The 25039-nt window shown below is 33.0% G+C and overlaps 4 protein-coding genes across 6 annotated transcripts; 1 reads left to right on the top strand and 3 right to left on the bottom strand.

The window, feature by feature from the left end:
- The first annotated feature begins 512 nt into the window (after window positions 1–512).
- HDS (4-hydroxy-3-methylbut-2-enyl diphosphate synthase) lies at window positions 513–6350 on the top strand. Its single transcript, XM_068644369.2, has 20 exons — window positions 513–827; window positions 1055–1281; window positions 1651–1808; window positions 1945–2051; window positions 2148–2248; window positions 2335–2411; window positions 2858–2977; window positions 3069–3299; window positions 3402–3518; window positions 3621–3695; window positions 3821–3898; window positions 4068–4127; window positions 4211–4273; window positions 4419–4563; window positions 4814–4952; window positions 5185–5262; window positions 5337–5496; window positions 5583–5681; window positions 5809–5913; window positions 6041–6350. The coding sequence occupies exons 2-20, from the start codon at window positions 1074–1076 to the stop codon at window positions 6140–6142; spliced, it is 2223 nt and encodes a 740-aa protein (XP_068500470.1). The 5' UTR covers window positions 513–827; window positions 1055–1073; the 3' UTR covers window positions 6143–6350.
- Window positions 6351–9649: 3299 nt separating this feature from the next.
- LOC137834415 (uncharacterized) lies at window positions 9650–10242 on the bottom strand. Its single transcript, XM_068642471.2, has one exon. The coding sequence runs from the start codon at window positions 10175–10177 to the stop codon at window positions 9797–9799; it is 381 nt and encodes a 126-aa protein (XP_068498572.1). The 5' UTR covers window positions 10178–10242; the 3' UTR covers window positions 9650–9796.
- Window positions 10243–13304: 3062 nt separating this feature from the next.
- LOC137835732 (protein disulfide isomerase-like 1-4) lies at window positions 13305–17802 on the bottom strand. The gene is made up of 12 exons (XM_068644363.1): window positions 17022–17802; window positions 16801–16930; window positions 16183–16348; window positions 15975–16093; window positions 15800–15880; window positions 15031–15117; window positions 14714–14788; window positions 14515–14583; window positions 14362–14442; window positions 14146–14280; window positions 13893–13949; window positions 13305–13788 (listed from the first exon to the last, which is right to left on the bottom strand). Exons 1-12 carry the CDS (start codon window positions 17528–17530, stop codon window positions 13606–13608), a joined length of 1692 nt encoding a protein of 563 aa, XP_068500464.1. The 5' UTR covers window positions 17531–17802; the 3' UTR covers window positions 13305–13605.
- Window positions 17803–17938: 136 nt separating this feature from the next.
- Window positions 17939–22315, bottom strand: LOC137835734 (putative serine/threonine-protein kinase PBL28). Of its 3 annotated transcripts, none has more exons than XM_068644366.2 (10): window positions 21244–22314; window positions 20783–20960; window positions 20179–20301; window positions 19642–19872; window positions 19324–19547; window positions 19059–19188; window positions 18899–18970; window positions 18636–18813; window positions 18408–18540; window positions 17939–18324 (listed from the first exon to the last, which is right to left on the bottom strand). In XM_068644366.2, exons 2-10 carry the CDS (start codon window positions 20874–20876, stop codon window positions 18085–18087), a joined length of 1425 nt encoding a protein of 474 aa, XP_068500467.1. In that variant the 5' UTR covers window positions 20877–20960; window positions 21244–22314; the 3' UTR covers window positions 17939–18084. The 3 variants fall into 3 exon arrangements, with proteins under 3 accessions (XP_068500467.1, XP_090158296.1, XP_068500469.1); XM_090302170.1 differs by having other exon boundaries at window positions 20783–21799; window positions 21911–22314; XM_068644368.2 differs by having other exon boundaries at window positions 19059–19185; window positions 20783–22315.
- Between the last annotated feature and the right edge of the window lie 2724 nt (window positions 22316–25039).

Raw genomic sequence — 25039 nt, 5'->3', positions numbered from 1 at the left:
GGTATGCTATTAAGTATATTCCCTTTAGAATTCACCTCTCTTATAATAACAATAAATTTAAAAGATATAATAAAAGAAATAAGTAGAGTAATAAATTAAATTGCATTAATTAATTTTTAATTAATGTTAATTAATCTATTTCAGGACAGAATCGTGTGATATAGTACCTAATAAACTCTGGAATGTCAAGTTGCATTTAGATTGTCTACATAATCAATTATTCATAACTAGTTATACAAAATATATTTTTAAAGTTTAATTTTTGTGGCCATAGATGTAATTAACGGTGATGATCACTGCTACAGAGGATCAAACACCAAATTCAGATTTCACTTTTCTCGTTTTATAGTCCTCTCTGTGGACCTTGGACGTGTGTCATCGTCACGCTGGATGAATATATAGTCCATCAATATTATTAATTGATTCTTAATTATTTATGTGGAATAGTAATTATTTAAAAATAATTTTCTTTTTTTAGTTTTTATCTATTTATTACTTTTTGAGATAATTATGTTCCAAACACAGTCCAACATCAAATAGCTCGAGGTTAGAAAAGGAAATAGGAAAAAGGGTAGTTGAGAAACTGAGCCACATGCATGGCTGATCGCAGTAAGCATAATAATAATAATTAATTAATAATAATAATAATGATAATAATAAAAAAATGTTGGTCTTGGTAGCTGTTGTAACCATGATTTTATCGTGTGTTCCTCGAATTTGCAATTCAGTGGCCTCACTAGTTTCAAATACAGAGTCAATTTTGTGAAATAGAGAGGCTCTGAATTTTGGTCCACCACCCACCACACCCTTCTTCTCATCTCCGCCAGGTAAAACTATTTCAATTCTACTCGAATTCAATTCAACGTTTTCAGCTAAAAATTAAAAAACTGCAGTCAATGTTTTGTTTTCCCTCATTGTTTCTTCTTGACTGAATATAATATTTTGTGACTTTGACGTTCGTCTCACCAAGCAAAGATTTGTTGACGGCTTCTTTTGGTTAAATTCTGAAACTTTCTGGTTTCTATGGTGTTCGATTTCTAATTTGTGAGGTAAGGTACTGTTGCGCTTCAGAAATGGCTTCCGGAACTGTGCCAACTTCGTTTTCCTCCCTCAAGACATGGGATTCCAATCTGGGGTTTGCAAAAAGCATTGATTTTGTGAGAGTTTCCGATTTGAAGAGTATGAAATCTTCGAGGAAAAAGGTATCGATTATCAGGAACTCCAATCCTGGCCAGGATATTGTTGAACTTCAACCCGCATCCCCAGGAAGTCCTCTTTTGGGTATGAATGCTTTCTTAGCTTCACATATATTGCTCTATTCTGTTTACTGTTTAAAGCTTTGATTGTTTTTTTCGTCCATCAATTTTCAATTTTCAGTTCCTAAATGTTGTCTCCAAGACTATTTGGGTGTTTGTGCTTAACTACGAGAAAATATTTTGGTTCATTGAAACGGTTCAAAATTTGGTTTTTGCTCAATAAAAATATCATTTTTAGTTCCTACAATTTATCAAAAGTAATGCTATTCTGGTGTCTCGTTAGAGACGCAAAACACATATTTCTGTTAAGATCTGGATAGAGTAAAAACATATTTTTCCCTTGTATTATTTTATTTTCAGTTCACCTGATCCTTGCATAATATTTTGATCGTAGTTCCTAGGCAGAAGTATTGTGAATCATTACACAAAACTGTCAGGAGAAAAACAAGCACAGTGATGGTTGGTAACGTGGCTCTTGGTAGCGAGCATCCTATAAGAGTTCAGACCATGACTACGACAGATACTAAGGATATTGCTGGAACAGTTGAACAGGTTATACAACCGTTACTTCTGTTTTGCACTAATAACTCTTGCTTCTTGCCAATTTACACTGTTATGCCTATCTATTTTTCTCAATATAACTGCCTAATGGATGGAGTAGTTATGTTGATTTATCTGTTATGGGCAGGTTATGAGAATAGCAGATAAAGGAGCTGATATTGTACGGATAACAGTTCAAGGGAAGAAAGAAGCTGATGCATGCTTTGAGATTAAAAACACCCTTGTACAGAAAAAGTAAGCTTAAATTATAGTTATTATAAAGGACATGGTTGATGCTGTAAGCATATATTATTTATGTATTCATCTGGATCCTTATCGATCTTTGTCCAGCTACAACATACCGTTGGTGGCAGATATTCATTTTGCTCCTACTGTTGCTTTACGGGTAGCTGAATGCTTTGATAAGATTCGTGTAAACCCTGGAAATTTTGGTATGCACTTCTTTTATTTTATTTTCTTAATTTTTTTTTCTGAGTGTTGGCTTTCATTCTGAATCCAAGATGTTGATCTTCTCCAGCTGATAGACGAGCTCAATTTGAACAATTAGAGTACACAGAAGACGACTATCAGAAAGAACTTGAGCATATTGAGAAGGTTTGGCCAATCATCTGTTGATTTTATATCTCAAATTTTAGTGAAGAGCATGCATTGTGTTAATTTATCAGTACTTCTCTGTTATACACTCATACATGTATGTCTCCTTAGTCTTTTTACTGAAGATGTGGGAATAATATGTTTCATGTAAGTGTGTTTAAAAAATCACCGAGTATACAGGAAATGGATTTGGAATACTATATCATTCTGTTCCAAGATTCTTCTTTACCCTTTATTTCCCAGAAAAAAAAGAGTATAGGACTTTACTGAAGTTGAACAAAAGTCTAAACAAAAGATTTCCAGAAATGTCTGTCTTTTGTATTTTCTTCTGGATGCATGGATACTGGAAAATCTATTTTATTATTTTCAATTCCTGTTAGAATTAATTACTAATACTGTGACTGAGTATGAACTTATTAACCTATTTAAGCTTTAAAAAATGCTAGGTTTTCACACCATTGGTTGAGAAATGTAAGAAATATGGAAGAGCAATGCGCATTGGGACAAACCATGGCAGTCTTTCCGATCGTATAATGAGCTACTATGGAGATTCTCCTAGGGGGATGGTAAGCAGTCCTTCCCCCTCTTATCTGCATTTTTTGTGTATTCATGTGTGTCCCTCAGAATTGTCGTTCTTACTAAGTCATGATTGGACAGGTGGAATCTGCTTTTGAATTTGCAAGGATATGCCGAAAGTTGGACTTCCACAATTTTGTTTTTTCTATGAAAGCAAGCAACCCGGTTATCATGGTTCAGGCATACCGCTTACTTGTAGCTGAAATGTATGTTCAAGGCTGGGATTATCCATTACATTTGGGAGTTACTGAAGCTGGAGAAGGTGAAGATGGGAGGATGAAGTCTGCAATTGGCATTGGAACTCTTCTTCAGGTATGCACGTGATTGACTGCATTATTTAATAAAAAATGTATTTTTCCATCTGTGTATTCATTACTGACTTACTGTGTATGTTGACAATATGCTGTACATTAGGATGGATTGGGTGATACAATTAGGGTTTCTCTCACAGAACCACCAGAGGAGGAGATAGATCCTTGCAGAAAGTTGGCAAATCTTGGAATGAGAGCTTCTCAACTCCAGAAGGGGGTGGTATGATTCAAAATAACACTTCAATAAGACGTGGCTAAACTTTCTAAATTTTGGTATCCTCGAATACTAAGAACTTACCTTTGATAACATTACTTTCATCAGGAACCTTATGAAGAAAAGAACAGGCGTTATTTTGACTTCCAGCGCCGATCTGGTCAATTGCCCGTGCAAAAAGAGGTTATATTATAAACTATAAAAATACTTGAAACCATATGCAAAAACAGGAACATTGTATTTATATTTTCCTTCCTTCTTCTAGCACTACCCTTACATTTATTACTGAAATCTCCGTCTTCATACAGGGTGAGGAGGTGGATTACAGAGGTGTCCTGCACCGTGATGGTTCTGTTCTCATGTCAGTCTCCTTGGATCAGTTAAAGGTAACATTTTAATAACTCTTCCCTTGTTTTGTCTTCTGTTTGTCTGACTGGATTTCTCTACGAATCTGTTTATGTGTGTCACATTTCCATTACCTTTATTTTCTAATTTATTTGGAGGTGGATAGTTATTAGTGTCATTCTGAAAACTTTTCCCTCCTGATTTTTACAGAAGCCAGAGCTCCTCTACAAGTCTCTTGCTGCCAAACTCATTGTTGGCATGCCATTTAAGGTTTTTTTTACTCTCTTTTAATGGATGAATGTGTTGTTGATTTAAACAAGTAGTTTTTCACATAGTATGCCTTATATGTCCAGGATCTGGCAACAGTAGATTCAATTCTATTACGGGAACTTCCTCCAGTAGATGATGCTGAGGCTGTAAGAACCTCCACTGTGGCAACCAAGTCTAAATAAAAGCATTTACTTGATCTACTTCATTTTCCTTCAAACTATTTTGGCTTTGTCAATAGTTGTAACGATTGGATTTTTGTTTCCTGTTTGTGATTTTGGATACTGTGATCAGCGACTAGCTCTCAAGAGACTCGTAGATATTAGCATGGGGGTTATAACTCCTTTGTCGGAGCAGCTAACAAAGCCATTACCCAATGCCATGGTTCTAGTAAACCTGAAGGAACTATCTACAGGAGCTCATAAACTTTTGCCACAAGGTGCTGTTCATTATCTGAGACCAATTTCCCTTACTTTTAGATTCCAAATTAATTACATGGACCTCCCTTCAGTTTAACGACATGTATCGGACCTTGTTTTGAAAATAATGTAGAGCTCCCTTACTTTTGAATTTTAACATAAAAGCTAAAGGGGGGATCTACACCGTTTTTACTCTGATTATCTGATGACATCTTTTCCTAGTCCACTTGAAATTCACGTATGATCTTATATTAATTGGTAATCTCTCAGGGACACGCGTGGTTGTGTCAGTAAGAGGTGATGAGTCTTTTGAAGAACTGGACATTCTTAAAGGTGCTGATGTTACTATGATTCTCCACAACCTGCCTTACACAGAAGACAAAGTTAGTAGACTGCATGCAGCTAGGCGGTGAGAAAATTATGCATGACTATTTTTTGCAGCAATCTGGCATTCTGAATCCAATTCGTATAACTGATTGACCTTGCTTTCCGAGTTTAACTGATAAACACTAAATAGTAAAATCATAATTGATTGGTGACAAAATTTATCCGAGCTGCTTGTATATACGATTCCATTCCATAAAATTAATCTTCATTGCTTCTTTGATTTTCTAATCGCGATTCCTCTGCATTGGTGTCAGGTTATTTGAGTTTCTGTCCAACAATTCTCTAAACTTCCCTGTTATTCACCACATTCAGTTTCCAAATGGCACTCACAGGTAATTTTTAAAGTTATAGTAATATGCAAAAAAAAAAAGTAGTTCTCATGAATCCTAATCACTACTTCTTGTAGAGATGACTTGGTAATTGGTGCTGGTTCCGATGCTGGAGCCCTTCTGGTTGATGGGCTTGGAGACGGGCTTCTTCTGGAAGCCACAGACAAGGAATTTGAATTTATTAGAAACACTTCTTTCAATTTGTTGCAAGGCTGCCGAATGAGAAATACAAAGACAGTAAGTAGATCAAGCGCAGACAAGACATAGATTGACTATGAAAACGAAATATGTTATTTATTGATATGCATGATATGAACTTGCAGGAGTATGTCTCATGTCCATCCTGTGGCAGAACATTGTTTGATCTTCAAGAAATAAGTGCTGAAATTCGGGAGAAGACTTCACATCTCCCCGGGGTTTCGGTAATCACCTTATGCTTTCCTCTCTACATCATGCTCCTACCTCCCAATTGCAATAGTGCAAACTAATTTCATCTGAACAAAATGGGAAATGCCTTTGATTTGATATGTTTACTTTCTCCTGCATCAGATTGCAATCATGGGATGCATTGTAAATGGACCCGGCGAGATGGCTGATGCAGACTTTGGGTATGTGGGAGGCACTCCTGGGAAGATCGATCTCTATGTTGGAAAGGTAACATTCTACATGCCCAGATTACTAAAGCTTATAAACATGAAAAAGAAAACTCAACCTGTTTTCAATTTTCTATGCATACTGAATGGATTTTGACATAATGTTCAATGAATTATTACAATTACAGACAGTGGTGAAGCGTGGAATTCAAATGGAGCATGCAACCAATGCCTTGATCGATCTAATAAAAGAGCATGGACGTTGGGTGGATCCTCCTGTAGAGGAGTAAAAGAGAGTTCAATTTTGAGATTGGCATTCAAGATTATTGTAAGATAATTATTCTGAAAGCTTAAGTTGCAGAGCATAGTTTGAAATTCTTCTACCAAATAATATATCTATCTTGGGACCGGGGAAATCGACAGTTACATCATGTATACGGACAATACAGTGTTTCTTTGCCCCCATCAATAATACAAGTAATAAAACTTGCAATGGAATATTCCAATTTGTCCCTATTAGGCTATTAACATGTTTTTCATATCCATCATGGGGACTCTATTTCTTTTGAATCCATCAATTTGACTTTTCAACCAAATCAATTAAGTTAGTCAAAACTGATTTCATTAGTTGGTTTGTTGAATGAGTAAACAATTTTTTTTTGTACCACATAGTCCAAGTATAAATATTGTAAAGACTTTCAAAGACTTTTGATACTTTTATTTAATAACAAGTTATAAAATACTAAATTTATAATTATATTTGCTATGAGTTTTAATGGCGTAATTTTTTATAGAAAAAATATAAATTAAATTCCTGTTTTATTTGAAACCTAAATCAAATTAGTTTTATTTTTTTATAAAAAAGACTATTCATCCCAAAAGCATCGTTATAAACTATGAGATTCTACTTAGGTTTACACTTCAAAGCTCAAATCAAATTAGTTGTAATTGGTCCACCTTTCAAAAATAATATTAAACTTAAAACTATATCAATAACCTAATTTAATTTTAAAAAATATAAAAATTTATACATTTTATACTTTTGTAACATTATATCTTTTTTTATATATATTTTTTCACTTGTTTTGGGTAAGGACACTTTTGTGCCTTAAAATAAGTGAATAAATTCAAAAAGTGATAGCTAAATTTAGTTTATGTTGAATGTTTAATTTAATAAATTATGTGTTTAAGTTATGTATGAGTTTTATAAATTAGTTTTAGTTTTATAAAAAGATTATAGTTGTGTTAAAAAGGAGGATAGGGAATATTTCTGTTACGAGATGTAGAAAGTATAAATAGCTGGACTTTTAGTGCTACTGGGCTTTGAGATAAGAGAGGGGTGTGAGTAGAAAATGATGCAATTGCCATTTTAAGCTTTCTTTTATTTACTAAAAAACACTACATTAGCCACCTCCTTCCTTCTTTCATTCTTCTTCAACCTTCACTCTTTTTGCTCCATAACATTTCCTACCCTTCCTATTTCCTTTTTTGTTTTTCACATTACAAAACACTAAAATGAACTCCATCTTGAGTGTTGTATTAAGTAAATTCATGTTATACCCCATTTCTTCAAATTTTCATCATTATCTCTCTAGATTCTATAGCTACGTGCATGGTTAGGTTTTGTAAGAAAGTAGGATAATCTTGGGTTAGAGCTAAGATTTGAGATTTTTAGTTTATATCATTTTAATATTCAAGGTGATTAAGGAGTTCATTGAGTGTTCTTGACTTCTTCTTTTCAATCTTTAGTTCCGTAGACTATAGGAAAAGTAAGATAAGGAAAAAGTTATTTTGTTATAAAATTTAGTTAAGGTTTATGTGACTTTTGTGAGTTGTAAATTAATGTAAAATCCTTACGTGAATTAAAATTTGTATTTTTGATTAACTGTTATGGATTGATATGTTGAGTTATTTCTTTGTGGCACTTAAAAATTATTTGTAAACTTGACTACATTTTAAATCTTTATGTGCAATGTGTATTAAAAGAAATTATAAAAATATGTATTTTAGGAAGAAGAGATTGAACTTTTACATTTAATATATTTTTTTATGAATTTCAAAATTTTAATGGATTAAGATTTTACTATCATATTTGCTAAAATTGGAAGTTTGATTGTGAGTTTCGAAGTTATTTCAGTGTTTCTAATGGATAAATATAATATAATATTTTGATAATAGTTTTGGTACGATTTTTAAAGTAAAGTGAGGCATTTTTTTTATAGGATATGGTTTAATTTTGAGTAATGCATATATGTATAAAGTTGATATTTGATTCAACTTTGCTAAATTGATTATATATATATATATATATATATATATATATATATATATTCGCTTCAGCAAAATGAAGTTCGTCCAGGTCATATATACACTATGGTAAAATTACCTCAATATTGAAGCTCATCACTAAAGCAAATTATTTTTAATCAAGTAAGGATTTTTTTTAAGCTTCACCTTGTCATTTGACTTCAAAGGCATGTTTTAATCCATTAAAACCTTTTTCTTTTTTTAATTTTAATATTCTTTACGAAAATTATTTTCTAATTTGATAAAATATTTTCTTTAATTTTAATCCATTCAAAAGCAAATTATTTTCTAATTTAACACACAAAAAACTATTTTTCTTGTGTGAAATTAAAAAAATAATCCTTAGTAAAAATTAATATTTAATGCATTAAAATTATTGCTTTTCTTTATTATCTGATAAAAAAAATTGAAAAATTAACACGCAAAAACTTATTTCAAGTTCTTTCATACCCATTAAATAGTGTATTATTTATCACTGTATTATATAAAAATTGGTTACATAAAAAATATCACATGCCAAAATCAAATAATTTTTTTTCCTTTTAAAGTTTTTACGATTACTTTATTTTTCAATATATATATACCCAATACCTAAATAAAAAAAATTATAATACATCAATTAATGAAAACCATGAGCAGTAGTTGATTCTATAGTTCGATAATAATTATCCAAATTACTCACAACTCAGTCTTAATTGTCAAGTCACCTTAATAATAGGACACACTTAAGGAAGAACGTGAACTCAACAATTAAGATAAAGTAATCATTTTATTGAGTCTATAAATACCTTAATTCTCTTAAGAAGTAGATTTATCTTATTATTCATTTACTCATATACAAAATTATTTGCATACAAAATCATTTGTATTCTTACTGAGTTGAATGTCCGAAAATCTTTTGTAAGTGTATCACCACTCGACGGAACAATTTGGAGAGTCTTACAATATTCACATACACCTCGGAAGAAGGACATCTCATCCTCAGTGAGAACATTTGACGTCTACTTTTCGTGATAAAACTTCAATCTTCAAAGCAGACAATACTCGAATGTGGTTATTGATGGATGTCATCTTAAGAAACTTGAGGTCAAAACATTGACACCGTTTTTTTTAAGACGAAACAAAATTCTAAAGATGAACTCTTCACTTAGCCCTCGACAGGGGGCTCGCTCTAGTAATAATTTCACACCGCTTAAGAGTTAAGATCAAGAAAAGTAAATACATCTTCTTTCCTTAATCCACCAAGATGCCTTTTAACATAAAATTGTGACGGAACTCTAAAATCAAAATGAACAATATCTCAAGTGCAGGTATTCACCCTAGTCAACACAAAATATTTTTTCATAATTATTAGTTATTATAATATTTTTGTAATTTTTTCCTTTGGGTCATTAACCTGTATATTTCACAATTTATATGATAAAATATTGTTAGAAAAAAAATATGAAACATGATTAATTTAAATTTTTAAAAAAAGTATAAATCAGAATCTTTATTACAAGTAGCAACAAGAGAAAACGAAATGTGCAAAATGAAAATGATGATGATGGTTTAGGAAAATAGATGAAAGCAAATTAAAAGAATCTAGAAATGATGTATAGCATATGAATAAAAGAAGCATAATAGGAAGAATTTGTTCAGAGAATTTCTCTCCTTACGGCGTATGCATACTGAGAGCGTCGCATATTCTGCTTCCGCATCTTGTACACCATTCCCGCCATTATTATCACGCTCACCGCCACGATTACTCCCACCACTAATCCTGCTTTCTTGAACCAATTCAATCCTCCTCTTGAAGAATTTTCTGCTCTATCATCCTCGTCGGCGTTGCTACTTTCCGCCTGAGAGCTTCCCGGCGAAGGCGACGGTGAACCTAGAGGAGAGCTGGCGGGGGCAGGATTTGGAGCGTGAACAGACGGTGACGGAGATGGAGAGGGAGACGGTGTGTCGGAGAGAGCGAGGTGCAGTGAAAGAGAGAGGAAGAAGAGAGAAAGCGGAAATAATTTTGCATTTGCCATTGATTAATTATTTGTAAGAAAAAAGGAATAAAAAGAAGAGAGAAAATGTTGATATGAAAATTGCATATATAGAAAACTGGTTGAAGAGAGAAATTGATTCACAGTAGAATATAGTGAAATATAGTATTTAGTACTAATGAGAATATTTGAAAAATACTTGTTAAAGAATTATCAAATGAAAAATATTTAAAAAAATATATACATATACTTAGTAGTATATTAACAATATTTATTAATATTAATATTTGGTGTGTGCATATAAGAAAAACCTTCGTCTCTCGGGTCTCCCAAACGTCAAGTTGATTTGAGTGGCAAAATTAAAAGAAGGGATTCTCTGGATTCACTTTTTTATATTATTAAATTATTGTATATAAAATAGCTTATTATCTAAACTATTCATATTAAATCTTTTTAATTAAATAAATGATAACAATAAAGTGATTAGATAAAATTTATTTGTATGTATATTTAAACTAACTGTAATAAGAACTTTGACGAACATTAATAAAATGTAGCATAAATTTAAATAAATGAAAGTTTATGAAAACTTTTGTATTTAACATATTTGATAGGAACGATGTCTCAACATTTAAAATTTTTGCATATAGTGTTTGTGGACAATTTATTCCTGCACCATATCACTTTTAATCTACACCCTATTATTTTCTAAAATTTTCAAAATTATCTTTATTCAGATTTTCAAATTGGGAATAGTAAATATAATTTAAAACTAATAAAATAGATGCTGGATAAAAAATTTCAAACACAAAATTAAAAATGCATTATAGTCCGAAATTTAAAAATGTGTTTTGAAAATTTAAATCCATAATATTTCAAAAAAAAGGGTTTAGAAGTAATTTTTATTCTCACTCTTTTTTATTTAAGATTATTTTCTATTTTGAAAAGAGATTTTTGTCATTTCAAATGACAGATTCGTGTATGTTAGAATTGATATGGTGGAGGGAGAATTTGCCTGGTAGGAAATGGGCCGCATGGAAACCAAAAGAAAGGCCCAGTCTCTCCAGATAAAACAGTGATAAACAGGAGACAATTTCTCTTTCCACCATATTACATGCACCCAATCTACTGTTTAAAATGATAAAAATGTCCTTTTCTAAATAACGAAAATAACTTTATTTAAAAAAAATGTAAAATAAAATTTACTTTCAAAATTTTTTATCTGAAAATATTCTGGATTTTAATTTTCGGAGTACAGTTTTGAATTCTATAAATTTTTATCCAAAATACATTTTAAATTTTGTGTTCCAAATTTCTTCTGGAATGTATTTTTATTTTTATTTTTTAATTATATTTACTATTTCGGATTTTCAAATTTAAAATAAAAATAATTTTAGAAATTTTTAAAATTTATAAGTTTCATGTTAGAATTGATATAATCTAGGAAGAAATTGTCTAAACAGGAATGTGTTAATTATATGGACTCCTCATACTATATTATTTTATAATTATATCTATTTCAGATTTTTATATAAATATATTGTGGAAGATTACTTTTTCTTTACAGTATTAGTTTTATTGAATAAAGGAAATACAAAATTAAATTGCTAAAATTAAGTATAGTGTAACATGTCTGAAAATTCAATAAATTTATTATGAACTTTTTTTATACATGACTTTTAACACTTATCATTTGTGTTGTTTTTCGTTCTTAAGAGTATGGTTCTTTATCTTCATATATCTTCTTCAACTTTGATTGTTGTCTCTCTTTCTGTATTTTTTTAACTTTAATTTAATATCATTTCTTTATGATAAGACAATGTTAATAGGAGTATTTACAATAATCATTTGTATAACTTCTACATGTATCTTTCTAAAATTAAATACTTAATAATAATACAATATTTCCTTTAATGTGGTTTTTATTTTTCATAAAAAATATTTTATTAATATAATTATTTGAAATAATAAGGTGACTGATACAAATATATACGTTCTCAAATAGAAATAATGATGTGACAAAAAAATTCATATTGATTAGATATTAGATATAGAGATGAGAATAGAAATAAATTTTTTCATAGTCAAACTCATTCTGTCTTATCCAGTTATCATTCCAATTTCTGACTATTTCTCATCATCAAAAAATGACAGTGAACTCATTGTGTATGTATCTCTCTATTAATATTTCTCTTAACTCATAAATCTCTCAAAAGATAAAGGTTCTTAATACTAATGTGTTGTTGAAATAATACTCAATAAATTAAAAAAAATACAAAATATGATTAGAGAAAATAATTTATGCATTATTGATTTGCTAACAGAGATGGAGCTAGAAAGTAATTACATATCATAATATCTTGTATTTCTAAGCATAAATATTGATCAATTATAATAATATCTTCAAAAAAAATCGAAATAACTGAATATAAAAAAAATTAAATAAAAAATATCCATGTTATTATTATTTTAGACTCAGTTTCAACTTGGCACGGATACACCACACCCTTCATTTTTATTCTGGATATCAACTATTTTTTCTAATTTATCCTTCTCATTCAACCCTTTGGCATGACACCGTTTATTTACCTTCTCTTTTACTTTCCTCTCTCAAATCAGTCACGAGTCACCCAAAAATGGGATAAGTGTCGCCACCATGATATATTTAACGGATGATTTAGAATTTTGTTAAGATTTCCAAAAAAAAAAACTAAAATATCAACTAAAAACCTTTTCAAGGAGTCGAATGGAAAAATAAATTATTCACAAACCAATAAACCAACATTTCAGTACCTAATAGGTATTTTACTCTCCTATTAACAAAAATTACTTTCTGTAAAGTACTTAGATGTGTTGTTACGCATTTGACACTTGACAAATGAACCTATCCTATTTTATATATAAAAGTAATGCATATAGAAGAAATATTTAAGGGAAAAAATCTGGAGGCCCACCAGCTAATTAATTTTCAATTATCAGTCATCAATATTGCTGATTAGCCTATATACAGCCTCTGCACTACACCCATGAGCTTATATAATCCTCATTTCTGGGACTACATGGCCTTGTGCAAGGGACGTGTGAGCTGTGAGGTTCCCATGCGTATATTTATCATTTTTCCTTCAACATTATATTGATGATACAGAGAAGAAAACCAGAGGCAATCAAGTAGGTCTACGATACATGCAACTTTTTTACTATCATGAATGCGGAGAAAAACAGAAAAATTTAGCGGGGAATTTATTGAAGTCTCTCAACCCAAAAATTCCCCCAGTTGTAAAAATTGAAGATAATAGTAATACATATGTTGCCTTGCAATTGTGCCCTTTCTGAATCTAAAGCCCCCCCCATCCGTCCCCACAATTTTATTGGCCAGGGTGAGAAGAAGTAGCTGATATTTCACCCTCAGTCACTATGTCATCATAAATCTGATTTTTTTTGTTTTCTAAATAAAAATGTTACTTAACTCTTCATAATTCATCCTTCACGTCACTATTGCTACTCTGGCTCTCTGTGGCATCGGAGCTCGCCTTGGCGCCAGAGCTCTCGGATTGAGTTGTTGAGGTTGGTTTCTGGAGCTTGAATGTGATTGATGCATGTTTCTTGAGGAACTTGTAGAAGGCTACCACAGTACGATCTGTATCAACAGTAATCTGCAAATGCAGTGAACCAATTACATATTTTTTAATTACCCAATGATAAAAGCATATGCATAAGCATATTTAGTATAGCTAAATTTGACTTAATATTCACTTACAGGGTCAAAACTCTTGTTTCCTGCTGGGAAGAAGAGAAGAGTGGGGAATCCATCGGGCTGCGAAGTGAAAAAAGATCAATAATGAAAATTAAATTCTCGTATCTTTCATTACTCATTAAAGATGGATTCATTGAAGAAATAGAGTATTCGGATTGAAAACCCAAAACCTAGCAAGAGTTAGCACTAAATAACGTTTCTATTGATAATTAGCAATAGCATGTAACAAATACTTGCAATTAAAACCTGGGCTTACCTTGGCCCTGGGGTGCTCATTTGTTGTTCCATCCATCTTGGCTATTACAAGAGACTCGATACTACGAAGATGTTTTGCAAGCTTGTCATATATTGGCTCCAGTGATTGGCAATGGCCACACCAGGGAGCATAAATCTGAGTCCATCAAGCATTAAATTAACATGATGAAGGTGCAGATGCAAATATAACTCGAAAAGTTTAGGGTTAAAATTTCACCTCAAGGAGAACATCCTTTGACTCATCCAAGACAATTTCATCAAAATTATTCCCAACTACTATTTTCACATCACCATCATTCTGTTACCAAGTTAGGAAACACGTTAGAAATTAATAGGACATAATTGATGGTCGGAAAATAAAATAACATACTTTTTCAGGAATTGGATCTGACTTGTGAAATGGTTTTAGCTTGTCATCGAGAAAATCTTCTCCAAATGCCTGTGAAAAATGGAGATTAAAAATTTAGTCAAAATTATTGCTATCAAACCTGATGAAGTATTGATAAAAGCATTCATGCACACTTCCTAGCATGTTAGCAATTGAACATAAACCTATGCAAAAAAAGTACCTTAATTCTGTCAGCAGTCACCTCTCCGTCAAGCAGAAATTTTCTTCCATCATCATTCCCAGTGTATGCAAGTACCTGTATTGAAAATTCCACTGGTTAATTAAATATACTAACAAATTATTTAAAGGATGTAATTGTTGATGTCATGATTTTCATGGCTCATCATTTAAATAAAATTAAAACAGTGAAGAAGAAATAATTACTTTTGGAGCATTAAATATACTTCCCAATGATTTAAAGGATGTAAAAGGTTAATGTCATGATTTTCATGGCTTATCATTTAAATAAAATTAAAACAGGGAAGAAGAAATAATTACTTTTGGAGCATCCCCACTGATACCAAAGTATTCTGAAACAGGCTTTCCAACATCTTCATTATCCAGGTCCACATATACAAATATCAACTGCAACATAATAGCAATAAAGTTAAATCATTTGTAAGAAAATCGAAGTACACTTTAGGGGCTAGAGCTAAAACAATGATATGTGAAATTTTTATCAGTAAAATATAGAAAGTAAATTTTATTATTTCCTGTATATAAAATGAGGGAGAGAGGGCTATCAGTAAAATGTAGCAAGATCAGAATGAAAAAACAAATTTCATATATCATTAGGGGCAAGTCCAATACTCTGATGATTTTAAAACGAGATGGATATTTGAAGATACAAGGATATGAAGGTTAAAAGGTGTTTAGCTTAGAAACAATTCTGCACAGCACTCTCTTTTGTACTCGTCTTGATATAAAGCTAATCAAAGCAGAACTTGCTTTCAGAATACGAGCAACTGCCACGCCTGTATGATTTTAAACCTACTTCGTACCTAGTTACCAACTTTTTAACTTCAGCAAACAAAAATTACATCCACCACTAAACTAAATCCCATGCCATCTTAACTATATCTCAGAAATCCTTCCTCCCAATCTACTCTCATTACCCACTAAGGAGTGCCCTGCCCCAGAATTGGCATGAAAGAAGATGAATTCCATTTCAATTTGCATTGTTCTCGTTCTGAAATAAAAGACATGCAAATTTGTCCAGAGAAAGAATGACATAACAGTAATAATTAGTAGCCTGTAAAAATTATACCTTTCCATTGAAAGATTTTGCTGCTTCTTGAAATACTGGGAGGAACTTCTCGGAATCATTTGAAGTTGCAAACAGCAACAACTAAAATTGTGGTTTCAAACACAGAGCAACGTTATCAACAATATTTTTCTTAAGAGATTACAATATAATAACATGAATGTCTGTAAATACCTACCTGTTTCTTGATTGAATTTTCGAAGACTGCTGGGGCACTTTCTCTTGTAAAAATTGTTACCAAAGGAAGCTTGTTGGAAAAGACAAAGTCCGCTATTGCAGACTTCTCAAATTTGCCATCTGCTTAGACATAGTGAAAATACATCAGTTTACAAGGAAAGAAAAATGGCAATAGGAAACAAAGACTAAGAATAAGAAATTAAACAAACCAAAGTGCTTAAGTTTTTCTTCCTCCTTCTTGACGAGGATCAAAGCTGGGCGCTTAACATCGGGGTCAATATGGAAAAGCTTTGCGACGTCGGAATTCACAGTCTGATAAAAATTGACATCATCCTCAATTCTTGAAGCGGAAGCAAGCTCCTCACTCTCAGGACCCTGCACATTATGCATCACAGGAAAATGAAGCATAACGACCAACAATTTCATTTGTCAAATAAAAAAAATCAACAATTTCATACATTCCAACTATACAGCTCAAGGCTTTGATTTAATCCAGAGAATCAAATCAACAATTGCAGAAGACCTTAATATTCCAAAATCGCCAGCTGCATGTGTGTCTGGTGAGTGTTTACAAAATTAATTTTAGATCAAATCGACTCCGAACTGATGTCCTTTATATTTGAATGTTTTATTCTAAAAGCATGTTAATAGCAAGTATAAATCTCTAGATCCAATGAGATGCATCTAAAATTACTTTAAGTCAAAATCAATTCTGGACCAGAACTAACTCCTAAAGTACAACCAAAATTGAACATTGAGTCAAGTCAACGTGACTCTATATTTATCAACCAGAATCAAACCATGCACGAAGAAATCTGAGCACTTACAACTAAAGAGTTGAGGAAGCCCAAAACAACTTTAGTTTCATTGGTCAAAATACGTTGAGCGTCCTCCAATGTAGTCAAGTTGTATATACCAGGTCCAATCTTCTTCTTAATCCACGTCACTATAGCCTCCCTGCATTCCAATCAAGTTCAAACAGAAAACAAAAAACGAGTCAGATCCAATCAAATCAAGAGTTGTGAGAGCGAGAAAGAGGGAGACTTACTTGGTCCTTTGGCCATTATAAGGCTTGTGAATGCCATCAACGAAGAAGTAGATAGTGGGAAAACCCTGCACATCGTACTGCTGCCCCAATTCATTCTCCTCCGTGGCATCGACCTTCGCCAAAATGACATCTTCGCCCTTGAGCTCGGTGGCGGCGGCGGCGTACTCCGGCGCGAGGGCCTGGCAGTGGCCGCACCACGGCGCGTAAAATTCGACCATGACGAAGCGGTTGTTCTTGACGACGTCGCTGAAATTCTTGTCCTTCAAAACGGCGACGTCCTTCTCGTCAACCTCAGGCAGCTTATAGGCCTCGGAGTCGTCGTCGAAGTCGCCGTAATTGGCGTCATCAGCGAAGTCGTGGTGGTGGTGATCCGGCGCGGAGGTCTCGTCTTCGAGGAAGCTGAGGTCTTCATTGTCGTCGTCCACGGGGGCGGGGCTGGCGCAGAGGGTGGAAGAGAAGGAGGAGAAGAGGAGGAGAGTGGCGAGGGAGAGGAGGAGGAGGATTCGCATTGTGAGAGTGAAGGGAAGAATGGAAGAAACTGAGATTGAGATTGCGATTGCAGAGAAAGAAAGAGAGATCTGTGTTAACAACACTCACACTCTATGACTATGTTCTCTGTGACTTCGTTGACTTTCAACTCAACTGCGAGCCTAAACAAACTCAAATCAATTCTCTTTCTACCCAAAAATAACGCTCATGCATTTTTTGCTGCAAAATTGTTGAAACTATTATATCGAATATTGGGTTTTTAATTACTAGTAATTGATCATTCAAAACTTACACATAATTTTTGTCCTTTTTTCGGTTATATAAGAGAATAAATTATTCTTTGTAGTAACAAAACAACAAACTAAAAACAAAAGATAATATCATCATACATCCGACACAATATTAATATCAATAATATTATGATCAAATATATAATCTAGTTCCTTGTTGTTTTCAACATTATATTTACTTTGTAATAATTACAAATGAATAATAAGTCAATAAGGATAACAATAAAAGTTGTGCAACAACAACAAAAATGGTTTCTAAATGTGTACATGGCGAGGCTCATTTATTATTGAAAGAGCTCACTCCCAAGAGTCACGGCACCAATCTCATCGTTGAATTGAGAATACATGGGAGCAATTTCTCTTTGAATCCGCTCCAGCTCTAGCACAATTTGCGCCATTGATGGTCTTCTAAAAGTAACATCCACACATAGCAATGCCAACATCAATATTTGTCTAGCACCATTCTTTTCTTGGTATCCCAGTGTTATGTCAACAAATTTGTCCAAGTCAACACTATTTTTTGCCTTCAAATTGATAAATGTTGGGATAAGTAAGCTTAATTTGGAAAATCCAAGAATATGGAAGCATTAAGCATGTATGGATATACCTGAAATACTATATTTTCATCTGGGTGTAACATGTTTTTGTTATGTGCTTCACTGCCACTTATCAACTCTAGTAAGAAGACCCCGAAACTGTATACATCACTCTTCTCCGAATAGTTTTGTGGAATGTTCAACCTTTGTTCATGGCAAATTAAAAAGTCCATTTAGTTTAAATCAAGAAGGAAAGTTAAAATGGTTTAGATTCCATCAGAGAGTAAGTTGTAGCATACTCTGGGTCAAGAAAACAGTCTACATTTGAAGACGAGCCTGCCCGATCAACTTGTGCTTGCAATTTGCAGAATCCATAATCAGAAACCTTGGCAGTATAATTTTCATCTAACAGAACATTGCTAGTTCTAAAGTTTGTGTGAACCAAAGGAGGAACCAAACTGTGAAGATGTTCCACTCCTGTTACAAAGTAAGATTGAATTGAGTATTTTGAACTACAAAAGAAAAAAAAAGATGATAAAAACCATAGCCAAAATTGGTTTACCTTTGGATGCGCCTAAAGCAATAGACAACCTTCGCCACAAGTTTAACCTTCCAACAGGTAAACCTTCACTGTCTGCATATTGCATAACCACATGCATGAAGCATAAAATATACAACTCAAGGTGCAACAAATCTCACGTAAACACAAAGGGGAAGTTTACCATATAGGTGACTCCCTACATTGCTGTTAGGGAGATATTCATATACAAGTAATTGTTGATGGTTATCTTCATAATAGCCTATGAGCTTGACAAGATGGATGTGGTGAATATGAGCTATCTGTTTCACCTGCTATCCGTTGAAAGAAATCAAAATACTAGGTAAAGGCTTTCTAAACCTTCATATATGGCAATATTGGAGCTAAGAGGCCAGTTTCATACATATATCAGAACAAAAGAGGAGAGATTTAATTTACATATATATTACCTCGACAACGAAATCTGGTGTCAGAGCAAATAGACGCCTTTTTATAGCCACAATAGAACCATCTTGAAGCAAGCCCTTGTATACAACACCAAATCCACCTTCACCAATGATATTATTATGACTGAAATTTCGTGTAGCTTGTTCCAGTTCCAAAATTGTTAACTGCCTTGTGTTTTGTGGAGAGAAAGCAGTAACATGCTGCGTGTTGACTCTTCCCATCTCAACTGCAAAAAATAATGTCATATAATTGTAACAAATTGAATCATAGCACTGATTAGTTGATTATGCCAATTCATTAAAAGGCTAAAATGAACTAACCAGTGGGAGATGGCATAGAAGAAGCAACCTCAGATGTTTGCCTCATAGATTTTTTAACACGCATCAAGCAGATATAGACAGTAACCACAATTACAAGGACAACTAAGGCAGCAATAGCGCTGCCAATTATGGCAGAACTCCTTCTTCCACCTGGTTTTCTATCTCGCGGTTCTGGAAGAGGTGTAAGTGTTGGAATGTCATTATTCCCATCTATCTTTCCTGTCACTCCACCTGTTTCTCAAGTGGAGAGCTTTGCTTACAATTCTTATGATTGAGCTGAATTTTCCAAGGAAAACATTTGAAGTGAAAAGTGAAATTTTGTATATCTAGTCAAAAGAGGACGTGGAGGTTTAATATCCCACCCAAAACCTTAGGTTATAAAAATTGAAGAACAAGTATGGATAACAAATTCCTCCTATATACTCATCAATTAAATTCTGGAGTGAATCTCAATGTTTTACTCAGTTTTGACAAGCTACTCTCAAATATTCAGAGAGACGAGAGAAGGAGCTTACAGAGAATTTGAGAAAAAAGCACCTGGATCTTTTAGTTTATAGCAGTCAAGACAAGGCCATTGCATTTGACATGGATATTTCACAATGCTGCATCCTAATTGCTGTGGACCTCCAAGCGAACCTTTGAAAGTGATCAAAGCCTCAGCTGCAGTCATCAAATGTATAATTCAGTAACTGCAATAACTAGCTAAATCATTGGCTCTCCCCCACATTCTATGTCCCCTTAAACTTATGATGTCTGACACGATGACCAATTTGTTCTCCCATGAGAAAAATGAAGCATTGATGAAAAGTTAATGAATTAGTCTAATTCTGGTCACTCTACCAAACCCACTAGGCTAGTGTTATAGGATTTGGGTCGTATGTACAAGATCATAAGTTATAATGTTGTTGTTGTTGTCACTTCGCAATAATAATAAGAAAAAAAGCACTCTGTCCAACTCATTATGTAGCAGCTACATTCATAACGTGCAAATAGAAATACCAAGCAGCACTTGGAATTCAGTGAACTAAGAACAAAATTCATGGCAAATTTACCCTTTTTCTTTCTGAGGTCCCCTAAAACTTTTTGATACAGAAAACATTTTCAAGAACATGATGTAAAAACAAAAACAAGAAGAGCTTACCGTATAATTTGTAGGTTGATCTGTTGGGAAATAAAAGTTGAATCAGTATGAGTAGGGGCAGCCTTAGCCCCCATAGCAATCGCATTGTAAACATGCATCACCCAAGGAAGTCCTTATGAATTCTCAGTTTTCTGCTCCTTGATTTGAGAAGCAAAAACGTCAAACTCGCCTCTGAGACCTTCCTAGCCCACCCGTACACAGTTTCAACATACAGTCATTAAATAATAAGAAGAAAATCTCATCCCCATAAGTTCATCAAGAAACATAGTAAAGTATGCACATATTCAAGAGGCGAAAACAAATGAGAAACATGAGTAACTATCAGTAAAATTCCGCTGAAAAACTAGCATAAAATAATGGAGATACCACAAGTAAACCAAGATCCAAAGTGACAAAGGAAGTGGATTAGTTAACCAGAAATAGCACGGGGGACAAAGTTCACGAGTAAAAAGTGAACATACCAAGAAGTGTAATGAACTGCCATAATGGGAATAGATTATAGACACAGCAAACTGATTTATATAGCGGTCAAAATTGAGAAAAAAAAAATTCACACTTTGCATGCTTCTAGAGTAAGTTACATGTTTACCAAGGAAATCTGGAAGTAGTAGAAATAATTGTAAAAGTGATTGAAAAGGGAAGGTTAGTGTAAGACTCTAGTCTAAGCATTAGCTTTCCAAAAATCCAAGCAGTGGTCTTGGTTGACTATAAGTATACTATCCAGCTAAGAAAGGCCACAAGAAAAGCTGGAAAACGCTTTAAACAGGTTGTCTTCATTCAAATGGACAGGTGGAATTGCTGCTTTCTATTGAACGTTGTTACGCCCATAAATTTCCACAGCAGGGAAATGGAGTTCCAAATCCCAAAATATTCCCAAGGAATCTCAAAACCTGGACTAAGAGCCAAGAGTTTTCCAAGCACTTGTGAAACAAGAAAGTATTTTCAACTACCCAAACCCCATTTATCTGTATACCAAACTGATTTTCAGAATTATTTTCCAGGCACATCCCCAATTACCTGCAAGGAATTGAAAATGTATTCACTGATTCAGCAAAGTGTAAACAGTTTTACAAAAGCAAAATCAGGATCTTATTTTGTTTTATAACAGAAGAACAGTATTGTTCATACTACAAAGTGCAATGAGAGGAGAACAATGTTGTGAGTGTGGACCATGGTAAAAGCATAAAGTGGTGATTCTCAGGAAGGTAAACTACAAAAGCCAAAAACATGATCTTTGTCAGGAAAAGCTCGTGGAATTTTAGATCTATAGAAAGAGATGAGGCTAAAGCAAGTACAGTACAACTAGAAAGTGGCAAATTGTGATGATAATTCAGGTTGGGTCTAGAACTGATTTGAGAGATATAATCCCAAGAAAAAGAAAAGGTCACCGTTTACAGGACTCATTGCATAACAGAAACAGTAAGAGGAGACAAACAAACAGGGAGAGAATCTGTTCATCAATGCTGTACAGGCTCTTCTAGTGTTGCAGAGGACCTAATCCTAATAGCTGTTTTCTGTTTTTTTTTCTTTTTATTTTGTTTATAGTACCTTTTTTTATATATTTGGCCATAATGTAAAATGCTTATTTCTAAGATCTACATATCCCACAGAAGACCATATTGACTTCTTTGCTTACGCATTATCATTGGAGAAAATTAGAAAAAAAGAGTTCCCACTTCCCAGATAGCAGCCACTACAATTGGTGCAGACAATCTCATTCATATATGGTTCTCTCACCCAAATCATTATATCCACCCTGAATGGTGACTTGTGGAGACTGAGAACTTTGAATTTCTATCTTGTTTCACGTGTCCTTGGGAAGTGTCCACAAACTAGTAAACCTTAGGTTGTAGCTTAAATAGTTAAGATGGATAGCAACTTAAGGAAAAAAAGGAAATGCAATGTTTCCACTTTCCTTAACTTGGTTTTGGTGTGAGTGTTGTTTATTAAGTTGAGAGTGAAGGTGTGGTGTGTCCAATAGCATGGGAGTAGGTGTGCATGGTGAGAAGTGTTGTGATGGTTGAGTAGAAAGGATGGGGACAGAAGATGGAGAGGAACATCCTTGATCCTAGAACGAAAGGACCATGGGACTTTTGTCTGAATGGAGTTGTCTGTTGCATGATGGTGACTGAAGGTGTTTGTGGGGACCGTGAGTGAAATTGTTGAGCTGCAGAATAGAAAGATCACATGAGAAGAAGGGGCTTCAATGCAATGCTGGATTGGCCATTAGCAGGGGAACTCACATGCTCAAAAACACTTTTGCCTTTAATGGTCAAAAACATTATTCTATTCTCTTCTCTAAATTTATTATGACTTTACCAACTTACATGGAACAAACATCCCATCATATAACAATACATTTAGACAAATTCTCCCATCTCCATATCTTTTCTCCTGCATCTCCATATCTCTCCCAGTAATTCCATACTTTTTTCTAATTTGGCAAGTCATCAACGTGTTCATAGTTGGGATAAGTTTTGCAGATAATTATATTTTTGCTTCTTTTTTATGTCACAAACACCAACAAGATAAAAATAAGTACAAAATTAAAAAAATAAAAATAAAATCCTGAAACATTGAATACAACATAAATTATCTCTCTATTATCTCAAACACACTCAAATAATAAAGCTACTCTATTAAACTATAGGAATCAATAAAAATGGAACTTCTACAAATTTATCTAAATTTATTTTACTTATATTTTGTCCTTATCCAAGTCGAGATTCCTTTTTATGGCAGTTTCTTCCTATACCTCTACATTTTTCTTCCTGCACTCCCACAATTTTATAAATCTTGAAACTGACCTTCATCTTTTATTTGAAATCGGGATCTGGGAGTGTGCTACAGATTGATCAATTCAGAAGTGAATCGTGTTGCTTTCCAGATGAGGGGGTGTTCCGGAAGTAAAGTTTGCATAAAGTGTTGATTTCCAGATTGCTGAATTCGAAAGCCTAATTTCTATTACGGATTGGTGGATCTGAAATGATTTTTTTCAATTCAATTATGAATTTCTGAATTTGGAATGCATAGTTTGAATTACGAATTTGTGGATCTAGAATTGGTTTTTTAGTTATGGATGTTCTGCATTTTTTTTATTTTGGATTAACACTGTCATTCATGTACTACCAGAAGCACCAATCTGGAAGGTTAACGGACGCGCGACAATCCAAAACTTTACCGGATTTCATAATCCGAAATGCAAAAAAATAAATGTACAGTTTTTATATAGGGACACTTTTGTCTTTGCACAACAATATGGGGGTGCAGGAAGAAATTTCCCCTTTTTATTTATAAGATGTGATCTCAGAATCGGTCCAACGGCCCAAATTATTACAGAAGTCTAAGAATGTTAAGGGTAGTTTCGTTTTCATCTTAGATCCACAGGACCATTATAACCGAAAAGCATTTCACATAATTGTTCATTAAGAACACTTTAATTAAAATGTGCTCAGTTACCACAATTATAATAAAATATGTTTATAACCCTTCAAAGATTGGGTCGACTAATATCTGTAAAGGATGAAGATTTTCATGAATCATCTCAACTCTTATCTACTCAATACACTGATCAGATATTTTTATTAAAATATTTTATATTCTTATTAATTTAATTATTGTTTTACACGAATCACAAGTAACTCAAATTGATGGACGTGTGATTGAATAATACAATTGTACTGTATTCTGTTTTTTCTTAAAACCAGACTCCACTGTCCTAAATCAGTTAAATAACCGATTTAAAGAAATCATAAAATCCGTACGAAGAATCAGTCGTTAAAAAAGTAAAAATAAATGATAAATCAGATAATCGATTTAATTAAAAAATATTTAATGATACATTGTTTTAACTTTTTTTCAAAATAAAAATCAACTTAAATTTTTTATTATTTGTTAGTAATAAATATTGATAGGTATTATTGAAATTTAATTTAGGTATAATAACATTTTACTTTAACTTTTATATTATTTTAAATATTAAATACTTATAAATTTATGTTTTTAACGAGTGAATATTAATATTTACAACTTTATTTATATTAATTCTTTTATGCTCTGGTGTATTTTAAGTTTTGATGGATACACATAACTAAAATTCAGTTATATGTTTTTATAAAATAATCCCCTTATTCTTTTTCTAACAGTTAATCATCTTAATTTATCTTGTCGCACTGTTTTATTAGAGTACAATTAGTATTATATCACGATGCCAGAATACCATCATAAGAGACTGAACTTTATTTCCTCCTAAATGCA

Source organism: Phaseolus vulgaris, chromosome 5, assembly GCF_051622355.1.
Source record: "Phaseolus vulgaris cultivar YP4 chromosome 5, ASM5162235v1, whole genome shotgun sequence".
Taxonomy (NCBI): Eukaryota; Viridiplantae; Streptophyta; class Magnoliopsida; order Fabales; family Fabaceae; genus Phaseolus; species Phaseolus vulgaris.
Note: the sequence above shows the minus strand (reverse complement) of the source record. Positions and strands in the feature narration are given on the sequence as shown.

What these genes read in the sequence shown, in the direction of transcription:
- LOC137835732 (XM_068644363.1), bottom strand. Translation starts at nt 17,530, where the DNA reads ATGCGAATCCTCCTCCTCCTCTCCCTCGCCACTCTCCTCCTCTTCTCC. An exon ending in GCTTCCTCAACTCTTTAGTT is followed by an intron (nt 16,349 to 16,800) that starts GTAAGTGCTCAG and finishes CATAATGTGCAG; the next exon opens with GGTCCTGAGAGTGAGGAGCT. An exon ending in AAAATTCAATCAAGAAACAG is followed by an intron (nt 15,881 to 15,974) that starts GTAGGTATTTAC and finishes CCACAATTTTAG; the next exon opens with TTGTTGCTGTTTGCAACTTC.
- LOC137834415 (XM_068642471.2), bottom strand. Translation starts at nt 10,177, where the DNA reads ATGGCAAATGCAAAATTATTTCCGCTTTCTCTCTTCTTCCTCTCTCTT.
- LOC137835734 (XM_068644366.2), bottom strand. Translation starts at nt 20,876, where the DNA reads ATGTTTACAATGCGATTGCTATGGGGGCTAAGGCTGCCCCTACTCATA. An exon ending in TGCTTTAGGCGCATCCAAAG is followed by an intron (nt 18,814 to 18,898) that starts GTAAACCAATTT and finishes ACTTTGTAACAG; the next exon opens with GAGTGGAACATCTTCACAGT. An exon ending in ATGAAAATATAGTATTTCAG is followed by an intron (nt 18,325 to 18,407) that starts GTATATCCATAC and finishes ATCAATTTGAAG; the next exon opens with GCAAAAAATAGTGTTGACTT.
- HDS (XM_068644369.2), top strand. Translation starts at nt 1,074, where the DNA reads ATGGCTTCCGGAACTGTGCCAACTTCGTTTTCCTCCCTCAAGACATGG. An exon ending in AACACCCTTGTACAGAAAAA is followed by an intron (nt 2,052 to 2,147) that starts GTAAGCTTAAAT and finishes ATCTTTGTCCAG; the next exon opens with CTACAACATACCGTTGGTGG. An exon ending in TCTCCTTGGATCAGTTAAAG is followed by an intron (nt 3,899 to 4,067) that starts GTAACATTTTAA and finishes TGATTTTTACAG; the next exon opens with AAGCCAGAGCTCCTCTACAA.